At 35.6% G+C, this 12,538-nt stretch overlaps 1 protein-coding gene across 1 annotated transcript in view; it reads right to left on the bottom strand.

Annotated features, from left to right (window-relative positions):
- BBS9 (Bardet-Biedl syndrome 9) overlaps positions 1-12,538 on the bottom strand; it is a 285,824-nt gene that overhangs the window by 135,138 nt on the left and 138,148 nt on the right. Inside the window, exon 21 of the mRNA XM_041407964.1 lies at positions 6,259-6,481. Within this exon, the coding sequence (XP_041263898.1) occupies positions 6,259-6,481 (223 nt within the window). The remainder of the gene's footprint in view (positions 1-6,258; positions 6,482-12,538) is intronic.

Below are 12,538 nucleotides of genomic sequence, written 5' to 3'. Positions count from 1 at the left end.
GTGGATGCAGGTGAGAGGTACTATGATAAAGATGGGGAAAATGCTGAATCTAATTTGGTCAATGACCACCAGCTTCATCAGTCAGCCGTGACCAGTGCTCAGGTCTACAAAATCCTTTCAAGTGCTTTCACAACCTTTGTGAATACTCTTCCTTACATAGATTTATTAAGCAGTCCTAAGAACCTTTATGAATACCCAATATGTTAAATCTAAAATAAGAAAAAAATCTAAAAACATTATTTTAAGGGTTACTAAGGAAAAAGAAACAAAACAAAAAAAAAAGTAGTTCAATATTTTACTCCTACAGAAAATATATGGAAAATATCTCAAGTGAGAATCATACTTCATTACAGACTACAGTCTTCTGCAGAAATAAACAGCACTGGACTTGTGTCACATCAGTGAGTAACAACCCATATTTTTACACACTTCTTTGCACCCCCATGAGGGATTACACAAAACGGACAATGCATCATGGCCTCAAGCTCACAATAGGTAAGTTACAGGAAAAGATCTCAAAACATGCTCTGCCAGCCTCATATGATTTTTCTAAGTATCTGCTGGTGGTTCAAATGCATTGTCTGGGCTTCAGGGCCAACTTCTATATCTGTGCCTTCTTCAGGCTACTTGAAATTCAAACTACATGATTCTAATTTCTCGATGGGAAAAAAAAGTTATTGTAATTGCTACCAAGATAGCATTACAAACACAGACTGGAACCTGTGTGAGTGCAAATGGAAGCCACTACATTTTTCTGAATTTAAGTTGCTTAAAGCTGGAGAACTGGACCTACACTGCACATTCTCTTCCACAAATGAGCAATTAAGAATTCATAATTAAGGGTGTAAGAGAGGAATTTGCAACTACAAAAATCCTATTTCTTCAGATCAAACTATTACTAGTCTTTCTTCAGATACACTCAGTGTATTAAGAACTTGCAGCAATATTTATGTCTAATTCTCATATATAAATTAATATTACTCTCCCAGGATCTCAAATCCACATGTTTTTCCAATTAGTACTAACATTCTCCCCAAGTTTAATAGCATGTAAACAGAGAGTTCCTTAAGGAATATGACACATACTGTTTCATCCCAGTTTTCTAGTGAAGAAAACAGCTTTCATAGGGGCAGTATTCACTTATAAATACCACCACAAGATTTTGAAAACAGGTTTTTATGAGCAAGGAAAAGAAACCCTAGAAAAATCTGTCTTCTAAAGTATGAATATAGATTCCGGGTGCATATATATACTTAATGTGGTAAAGAACATTAATGCCTTTAAAGCTTGCATTTAACCATTCATTGAATGGTAGAACCATTATTATGCAAAATAACATTATAATCAAGTTGATAAATTAAGAAACTATGAAAACAAAGTATCTAGTCAAGTAAACACTACCATGCTGATTCTGTATAAATACAGAATGGGAAACATCTGGTTAGGAAACAAATTTGTAGAAAAGGGTCTTGAAATTGAGATAGGGCAGGGTACAGTACAATATGCACAGACTAAAGCATAAGTGCTCCATTTCAGAAAACAAGAGTAAGATTGAAAACCATTCATTGAAAGAATGCTAGCATGTTGTCACAATTACTGAAAAAGAAAAGTTACTGGAGGAATGTACTAAAAACATTACAAAGTTTTAAACAATTAAAGAACATCATTAACTGCCAGCTCCACTTTCGATATTCACAATAAAACACTCTGATTTGTAGGAAAAACCATGTATATCAAACATTAGAAAAACCTTCCAACAAAGACACTAAGCTACTATAACAGCTATCAAGATATCGTTCAAGGTGTTTACGAGTTCAGATAAACTCTGTCATTGATGTTCTGAATCCCTTAACTCCATTGCAACACAAAGGGAAAAACTGGATAAGCAGTCATCTCGCCTTCTAGCCCTAACTTTTATATAACTTTCAAATATAACACTTATAAATAGTTTTGTGTAAGTCCTATTTCCTGGATGCAAAATATTCCTTTTCCTTATAAATTCAGTTCTAAGGATTCAGCCATCTGGGAAGATGACAGTCTGGCATTCCACAGATTTCAGTGACAGAGATCAGTAATTGACTTTCTGGTTAAATAATATTTTTTTCTACTGCTCCAGTTATACTTAACTATGTAAGTAAATCATGCTAAAGCACAGTACAATGATCTCCCAATGAAGCCAAGAGATAAAAAAATACTGAAGTCAAGTCAAAAAACAAGGTAGAAGAAAAAGGATGGTCTAACGAAAAATAAAAGTCCTTATTTAAATTTTAAAATCCTTGCACTGATACAAGCACTGTTGGCACATCACATCAGGAACTATTACAGGAAAAGTAGGATAGCATTCTAGTCAAAGATGAACGGAGCTTCCCAAAATATGGGTGAAGCAATATTGTAAACAGACCTCCAATCAGACTGACATCTAAACAAGTCTTGAAACACCCACACTTAATACTCATCAAGGTTTTAAAAGTAACCCCGTACAACACACAGGTATTATAAGAGACCATTAAAAGCTACAGAATTAACTCACTGCAGGTCATCAGGATTTATGCTATAAATTCTCACACCCATTAAACTCAATACATGACAATGTGGGTGGTCTACAGCACCTTTCCAAGCACTTCCCTGGCACTGACACACGCTTTGGGTTGGCACCACGCCCTTAACCCCTCACTGTTCCTCTCATCCAGCCATTTATGCATTGCCAAAGGCAACACAGTACACGATATAGCCTGATGTGGTTTACAGCTACAATCATATTTAGCCAATGATTGTGATTAAATTTTAATCACCCATACAAGAACATCTCACATACTGAGATATCATGTCATGTCCCCCCTGGAAGTTCTCTTTATTTTTCCCTTAGAAGAAACAAAACTGAACTTTATTCAATTTGTCTAGGCTTTCCTTAAATTGTGCTCCCCGTGAATCCTACTCATGAAGAATAGAAACAAATAATCATATCTCCTCATTAAAAGTCATATGACTACAACCCAAAGTTGGAATTCACCTTTAGTGGAAACATATTGCTGTCTTTTATTCAGTTGATGGTCCAGTATAACCCCACAAGCCCATCCTATGGCAACAGTGCTTATGGACTTATTTCTCAAATTTTAATTTGTCAGATTCTTACTTGCTAGAGTCCTTGGTGCTTGTCTCAAATGAAAATCATCTTAATAACTTCAGATCCTCCTCTAATTTATATCAAGATCAGCATTATTGCCCTCTCAATATGCCTCAAAGTACTACAAGCTTGTTGCAAAGCCACAATTTTACCATTCATGAACATCACTGAAGCAATTAAAGAAAAGAGTGAACAAAACCAGACCCAGGAGAGACCATGGTCTACCTCTAACATATACTCTAGGATTAACTACAAATACTGACAACTGCTTTTGAAGGCATCTTTCAAATAGTTGCACACTTCAAGATAATCATCAGCTTTTCAATGTGTCTTCAGGCAATTTCTCTAGGTTTCAGGGTGCACCATCTTGAATGTATTAAATATAACTTCTAGAAATTGAGGCTATTGCTACAGTGCTGCAATGCTAGAAGGGTCCTTGGCACTTTAAAAGAAATTTTTAAAAGTTGGTTGATATGGTAAAAGGGCTTTTCATCATTAAGCAAAGGAATGGGCTTAAGAAAAAGCGGCACTGAACAAAATCCTCAAGCTAATGCTGGTTACCCTGCTGAATAATTATGGGACCATCTTTGGCTTGGCTTGGAACTTAAACATCCTGAAGAACTTTCCCCTACATTACCATCCACTATTGCACCATAAATCCTCAGATACAAATACAATTCTCAGTCTCCCTCTCCACATATGGTCCAACCTCGTTCTCCCCTCCCTATTCCAGTTCATCCTTTAAGGGCTGGGAAATGGAGTTTCTCTATTTTCTAGGCATTATCAAAGAGCTCTTGACTCAACAGCACAGGCATTTTGTATACTGGTTTCCCCTTATAAGGCACCATTCTCAATTTCTTCCATGTGTAGAGAAAACAGGTGCTTTTAGCTGGACTCAACAGTGACTCAATTTTTTTTTTTTTTATTATCCCCACTAACGGCACTGTTTTCATATTGAGGAGTGGTCTTGAGCACAGGAATTCATTTATTTTAGATAAATCTAACCAGGCAGTTGAATTCCAGGAATGTACCTGAAGCACTCCAACTGCTAATGAAGAACCAGTACAGGCACAGAGCTAGTTCTGAAACACAGACAAGACACAAATCATGTTGCCATCCTCAACTCCTTCTGCCTGCAGATCTGCTTCTAACAGACCATATTACTTGCCAAGGTAGAGATGGCCAGAGAAAACCTCAACAGGTGACAAGACAAGCATGTTAAAAAAGTGTCAGTAAAACCTTTATTTTTAAAAAGAATAAATAAGTTTTTCCAAGTTTTCTCAGGTTGTTCAAAGACACACAGAGTTTCAAATCACATAGCATATCCTGCTGGAGAGTAACTACTTAAATACCATTTGACAGAAGTATTTCCCTCTAATGAGCGTCTCCTTAATGAAGATAACATTTTTTAGATTTGACCTCTTTCAAAAATTATATGCTTTCAACAGTTAAATGAGTAAATGCAAAGTCTGTCAAGAGCAATATTTCTTCCAATTGGTTTATAATATTTACAAATTTTACTCCTTTCCTAACAGAGTCATAATCTAATTGTAGAGTTCCTTGAACTCAATAACACTAGTCAACTGAATAGGAAGAAGTGAATTCCCTTATTAAATCAATTCACCTTATTAGCTTAGGCAGAAAAAGTTGAACTGCAGCTATTCACACCTTTTGAAAATTCTTAGAAGGAAAAACAATGGTTATATAATCAAAGTTCAACAATTTAAACACCCTTCACACATATTTTAGTGTTGCAAAGAAATACTAGCAGAAATTTGTAAAGCCAATATGACACTTATTCTGCCTCACTTTGTTACTTCATACGATTATGAGTCTGGTTCCAGATATGGCAACAGTGTAACACTAACGTAAATTAATACTTGTTTATAGAATTTCTACCACTGCACAGTCTGCAGCTGTTTTACCAGCTCATTTATAGTGGCACATGCAAAGGAGGGCTGCACATAACAAGGACTTTTGAGTTGTTGAAACATTGTACAGACCATTCATATTATATTAAACAAGAATTTAATTAATCTTCATAATGTAAGAAAGCAAAATACTGATAATCAAGATGCTGCCCTAACACAACGCCAATCTTGACCAAAAACAATATCCATGAAGTCAACAAAATAAACTCCCAGTTTTAAGCATGATGCATATATGAAATACAAACTTTTCCTTACGTATGTGAAGACTGCTGAAGGAGAAGGAAGGCACTAAAGTCAAAGACCATAGTGATATTAGGGTTCAGGAGATTATGAAGCTGAACAAACAGCCAATCCAGATTTGGAGCAATAAGATGGGGGGAAAAACACCTGTATCCAAGTCACCAGGACTATGTGATGTTTCCTAGGAGTCTATCTATCTCACTGGAGGAAAACAGCAGGAAGAAAATGCCTTGCAACAGTACAAAGATGCTAAACTTCAGACTCTACAGAAAAAGTATAACTTTGCTCCCACTATAACTAAAATGTAGGAATACAGAAAAGAACAATAATAAAGTTTCCTTTAAAAATAATAATTCCATGACATTCACGTAAATTATTGTGAAATCTTGCCCACATTCTGATTCTAGATGGGAAATATTACTCAACACATACTCAAATTAGTTTCATCTTCAATTTCATGCTCTCTGTGAGATATCACCCAGTCAACTAGTACTTTCTAAAGTTGCAGATTTTTTTATTTTGTGTTATCACTACTTCATGATTTATCATATGGATATGCCATAAAGCCACTAATACAAATATATTAATTTATCAAGAAAACAGGACTCCTCCTTTTTCCATCACATTAGAAACATACACATGCACTCATCCAATTGAAAATTACAAAGAAATAAGTAATAAGAATTTTCAGCATAAGAATGACCATCTGTGTTTCATTTGCTGCATTACTGTACATATTGTGTAAGAGCAACAATAAGTGTTGAACAAAATGCAAAAAAAAACTTCAGACTTGAGATTACCTTATTACCCAAGTCATTCTACTTGTCAGTGACATCAGCAGTGTTTGGTTTCCACAATCAATGGAAAACAAACTGCCCAGAAAATAAAACATGCAAAATTTTTAGTTTTAATATGCAAATAAATTCTTTGGATTCTGAGCATCCATGAACTTCATGTCTTTACCTGGCATGACAGCAGCTTGCTGAGTGGCTGAGTCTGTACTTAATGAAAGGCGACCACCTTTGGCCAATCTATCACAGAAGAGGGTGATGTTTTTCTTCAGTCTGCTGGTATCTTTGGGCATGGACAACTGGCTGCTGAGAGTCAGAGCCTGCTCCTTGGAGCTCTTTGACAAACAAGTTCTTAATAAGTAAGAGACTGCAGCATCCACAGTTTCTTCCCAACCCTGCATTAGAGAAAAGGAAATTAAATAAAATTAGGTGAACTTCAATATTATATAGCATATTAAAAATAAGGTAACAAATCATGGACTGAGAATTTTTAAATTACACAGGTACATAAAATATGGTTTGGGGGTTAATGAGCATCATGAAGACCCAACTTCAACTTGTACAAGCAAAAATTGAAAAAATAAACTTGTTCCAATATTGAGGTCAACAGAGAAATCTAATTTCATTAATAACAATGTATGGACAGTATGTGATAGAACAGCTAAATTCAGTCATTGCATTAATAGCTGAAAACTAGAAGTTCCTGGTTATGACATTTGAAATTAAGAACAGAATGGAGATGTAAATAAAAGCATAATATGTAGTATATAATATTAGGATGATGAGACATCAGGGCCAGGAAAAAAATATGTATCCAATTATACATTCCTTGGAATCACAAAGATTTGCATAATATGCCAATAGCAGAGAACATCATGACTGCAACACAAAGGTACAGATATTCAGTACCCATTTATCAGATCAATTAACTTTAAGTTATGAGCACATTGTGTGTTAGTACTGTGATGAAGAGGGACTTTGATTTCAACAGAGTGTCAAGCTGTAAATATTCATGAAAAGACCAGCTTAGTAATCACTTCCAGTTAAAACAAACAAATTACACTCAGTAAAAGCAAGTAAGTTTCTTTTCAATAAGCACCTTGAATAGTACATTGAAAAGTTAGCTTTAAATCTGTAGTCTATACTGTGGTTTTACACGAACCAATCAAAGGCATTCCTTTAAGTAAGAATTCTGGATAGAAGTCTTACTATTTGTTACAAGGTTATTAGGTTAATGCATAAAATCTAATATATGATATCCATCTCATTTTTGCAATATGACATCCAGATTGACTCCTCTTGATGTATTCTGGAATCGTAATTGCACTCTGATGAGCCTATGTCATTAATCCACAGCATCTATAATTAATGGATTGCAAGACAATCACAAAGCTTTCTCACGTCTTTTCACTACAATCTTACAGAGCTTGGATAGAGTTAGCAACTAATATAAAGGGCTTTGTGGCCTGCTCACTTCATGACTCACAACATCTCTTAGTATTCAGCCACCCGTAAGCAAGTTCTATGTTATGTGCTGCCCACACGAACAGGAAAGTATATTTAACGACTGTAGTATTAGTGTCTGCTCTCTCAATGCTCCTGATTGGCTGTGACTTATTTTAGCAAGTTTAGTGACTTTAGAAGTTCTGACATGACAATCTGGAATCACCCAGCTCTACTTGCTGCTAAACTAGCAGAAGGTAACACCAAGCTTGCTCTTTATGAGGAGATTACTCAGAAAAGAAAACTCAGGTATCCAGTTGTAGCTAATATAAACTCAGAATCTTCTAATTTTTAAGCTCTTTCTCATGATGTGTTCTACTTGATTGAAAACACTAAGCTGAAGAGCAAAATTGCCTACATATACAAATTTCCCTGACTCAGTAAGAGTAATGTTTGAAGGAATGACAATGTCAACCATGCCATAGCCCACTGAGCAAATAAGGTTTATGGATTTCTTCAGTTAAATTCATCATGGTTTTTGTGAAGGACACTACTTTTATCACAGAAAATCAAAGACCACCTTCCTGGTATTTTTAAATTCCTAAGAACAGATCCAGGGCTGATGCTTACTAATGGTCAAGTACACCAGTGAGACCACACAGTCATAGGCACTTCATCCTTGTCCAAACATTCTCTTTACTGAGTGTCCTGGATATGTGATGTGTGTGTGTAACATATTTACATTTTGTAGAGGAACAGGATCACCTAGTGAGGTTTTCTTAGTCAACATATGCCTTTCTGACTTCAGAAAAGCAACATTAACCTATTATCTGGATTTGTCCCCCATAAAAAAAAATCCATAAACTAGAACAAAAACTAGATAAATCAGAAAAGTCATGCCAATCAATCAATGCTGTAGTAGCTTAACGTTTTTCAAATATTCTAGAAAGAGTCCGTTAGAATGCAATGCATCCACTGACCTGTGATGGTGACAGGAAATCATCCATTCTGCAGCCAATTTAAAGAGGTTAATGAGCTGGTAAATGCTGTCTACATTCCCACATACTGGGCAATGAAACTTAATATGTACAAAGCACCAAAAACAGCCTAGCCAGCCACTCCTAATTATACTATAAATCATGAAAAATAAGAACAACATAAACATAAGAATCTTGAGTTTCACTAAAAGACAAAGAAACACATGATTAACTGTTGTCAGCATACAGTAGCTCAGAAGCTGGCCAATATGTCTCTCCAAATAAGTTGTAAAATTGCAGGCAAAAGCACTTAAATAAAAGCACTGACTTACAAGCTAACAAAAGTCAGGAAATTAAAAGTGGCTTGTATTCTGTCCTTGGCTCACACAGGTATGTTTTACTTTATACCACAGCCTTAACATTTTCCAACCCTTGTTCTTGTATTTCATTTCCATGTAAAATGGGTTTCTCAGTAGACCATAAAACTATCTTCTCCAATTCAAGGTCTGTTGACCTAGTAAGTCCAGTCAAATCCAAAGCAGCCTTTATGATTAATGAAAGAGTACACAAAGGCTACCTCTAAATGAAAAAAAATCTTGTTGGAAAACTGTTAAGGTGATTTTGTGCAACTAAGAATTAATGGCTGCAAATAAGACTGCATTTGTCAGCAATTTTTATTAGTGCAAGGGGAGAATTGAAGGAACAAGAAAAATTCTTCACCTGTTAAAAAAGCTGAGAGATGTTTGAAAATGAAAGTATTCTCATCTATAGCCCACACTGCAGAATGTTTCTACTGCCACAGTTGTAATATTCACTAATGGCTTTCTGTATAGTATTCTGCATATTTAAGGACCAAAAGGAACACCTTCAACAGAAGTGTGATACCAGGAATCCATCATTCTATGACCAGCAAGCGTTGCTGTGACTGCGACAATAAATGCCAGTCAAGACCCACAGAAAGAGGCATTATTGAATCATCCAAATTTTCAATGTAATTGAAACAGATAAGAAAGATATTTAATTCATCCATTTTACTGTTTCACTGGGAAAGGCTGGGCTTCATGTTTTGCATATATACATTATTATTTTTCTCTTTTAAGTAATAGGTAGAGAGTGGCACTTAGTTTAAACCAAATCAAATACACTGGAGGAACCTGAAGACCAAATGCAGACTTGTGATACTAGCATGGCTAATATTATATTAGTACACACCATTCATGTTCTGTACAAACTGTTACAAAGGATCCTCAGATGTCATCTCTGAGGTGCATCTGAGTGTGACCATAATTGTACATTCAACCTCACTTTGGCATAAGGCTTCATCCAGAGTACCTTGTTTGTAGCCTGACACTTAGCTGCAACATTTCACTCGCCAAAAGTTTAGCTGGTCAAAAACAAGGTCAACTAGACATAAATTGAGGCAGGAACTGAGAGAAGGATTTCCATATTGTTGTTGTTAAGATACATAGAACATATATATGTAGGGAAAAGTCTGATATAGGGCTCTATATGTCAGATTTGGTAGGTTTACATGGTATACCTTTATATTTCAGAGATCTACAAATGAATACTATTTGTCTTAAATACAAATAAATCACTCTAATAGCATATCAGTCAAACTTGAACAAGTTTCCTAAGTTGTGTGCATAAGCCAGACAAGTATTTGATTGTGTACCTTTTACTCTAAAAGCCTTTATGTTTATTAATAATACTCCTAAGGCAACAGACATTTTCTGAGCTGCCTATGATGTAATTTATCCTGGAGTGACAATCAAGGCAGTTCTGAAAGAATTCAAATGCAATGTGAAATATACTGCATAAACTATGCAAAATTGGTGCCAGCCAAATTATGGGAATTCTTACAGCTGTTCACTCAGGAATTTGCCTGGCTATATCTTATTTCTTTATTTTAGACACAACAGTGATTTCATCAGTTTTAAAAAATGCTAGAATACATCAAAGTTCACAATATTAATTACAACCTTGGCGTTTATGCTTATCTCAATTACCAGAGAAGAGGTTTCTGTATCTGAAAGCACTATATATGCTAATTCACAAGAAACACCAGCCATGTGCCTCTCAGCACTCTGCTTTTATAGCAATTTTAAAGAATTATCTTATTGTTACCTATACAAACCAGTAATCCACAGCTACTGACCTGGTAGTATCCAACACATGCACAGACCATCAGCAAGTTTGGCTAGGAATTTACTGTGGTACCAGTCTTCCTAACTCACATTCCTCAAGCATATTTTCTAACTGATCTGTTTGTCTCAAATAGGAGATAGCCACAGAAGCCATAAACTAGACATGCAACATGTGCCTGTGGTGTCAGAAATGAAATGACAAGCCTTCCTTGTGAGTGTCCCTGAAAATTTACAGCTAAAAAAGAATTTATAAAGTCCTTAGGAGACCTTTTGGAAAGAATCAGAATAAAAGAAAAGGGCAAACCAATAGACTCAATATCTATTTAGCACTCAGAAAAAAATGGACCAAAATAGTTCTTAAGTCTTAATGTATTACATCTGAACAACGTGAAGAGGCAATATATTTTTTAAGAAAAGGTTTTCTAAGTTCCTTCTTGGTTGAAGAATTATTCTTGTAACAACATAAAACCAGTCTTATTTAACATAATGCATTAGAAACACCAGTCACAGATTATCTGGAATCTTCTACAACTCACTTTTGCATTAAAAGAAAAACAAACAAAAAAAAACAGAAAAACCAAAGCAAAAGCCTCTCCACACAAATAAATAACAAAAACCTACCACTAGGACAAACTAAAAAACCAGGGAACTAGCAAAATCCTACAGACTAGTGGAATTCAAGTTTGATGAAAATCCAAACAAATGACTCAAACTTAAATACATTCCAAATCTATAAAGTGCCTAAGAAGGAAACTTGTATTGTGCACACAACAGAAAAATCACAGCTGAAGTTCTTACATTAAACCTGCTCTCTCTAGTCATATCTTTCTTTAAATCATTTATGATGCATAATGTTCATAATATTAACTGATTTGACTTCCACTGCCATTTAAAGAAATTCAGTTCTAATAGGAATTCACAGACTGTTGAAAACAGCATCAAAGTGAGGATATACTTGAACATCCCAGACAAAGTAAGAGACAAAAAAAAAAAAAAAAAAAAAAAAAAAAAAAAAAAGGAAGAAAATTAGTATGATATGTAGTTCTAGAAAAACAGTTCAAACCCATAGATGAAACAACTTCACTTCAAATTATGGAAACCATCCTTATGGAAACCATCCTTATTTGTGAGATAGTACTCTGAAATCAACCTGTTACAGCATATGCCACAGCACATGTTGCAGCCAAGACAGCCACAATACAGAGTATCACCACACAATTTCAGAAGACTTTAAGCATTCACCCATACAGAACAACACCAAACCAGACCAAAAGGCTACAAGCATCTGCTCTTCCTTGTTCTTCAGCAGACCCTTTGTACCCCTCATGCTGGTGCACTGCACCTGTGTGCCCTCTGCTCCCTTTGGTGGTTGGTCCGTGCACGGGGCACTCCGTGGCTCATTGCTGTCAGTGCTGCTCACCTGACTGCACAGCTGTACCCACTGGGGATGAGGCTCGGCCACAGCCCCACTCACAACGACCACCAACTGTGTACCTACATCAATCTACTCGGAAGACTTGTATGGACATTTACATCTTATTAAGGGTTTGGACTTAGAAAATTTGCCTACTCCAAACAAATTACAATTTATTTGAAACATAAGAAATAAAAGCCAAACAAGAGGCAAAAGTAAATGCAAATCCCAGAGAAGTACAAGGTAACATCTTGATAACCCTGACCACAACATGAGCAATCAGGCTCTGTAGGGATCCTGGGACAACAGATATATAAGGTAAAAGCTTTAACAGTCTGTGAAGAACAACAAATAGAAGACTACAGAAAGGAATCAAGACTGTACAGAAAACTGTATGAGAATTGTTTACAATATTTATCAAACTGGTCCGTGTAGTTATTTAATATTAAGTATTTATCCCAGCAACTATTT

Source organism: Onychostruthus taczanowskii, unplaced genomic scaffold (assembly GCF_017590055.1).
Source record: "Onychostruthus taczanowskii isolate IOZ18803 unplaced genomic scaffold, ASM1759005v1 scaffold28, whole genome shotgun sequence".
In the NCBI taxonomy this organism is placed as follows: domain Eukaryota; kingdom Metazoa; phylum Chordata; class Aves; order Passeriformes; family Passeridae; genus Onychostruthus; species Onychostruthus taczanowskii.
The sequence above is the reverse complement of the archived record's forward strand: the minus strand, read 5'-3'. Positions and strand labels throughout refer to the sequence as shown.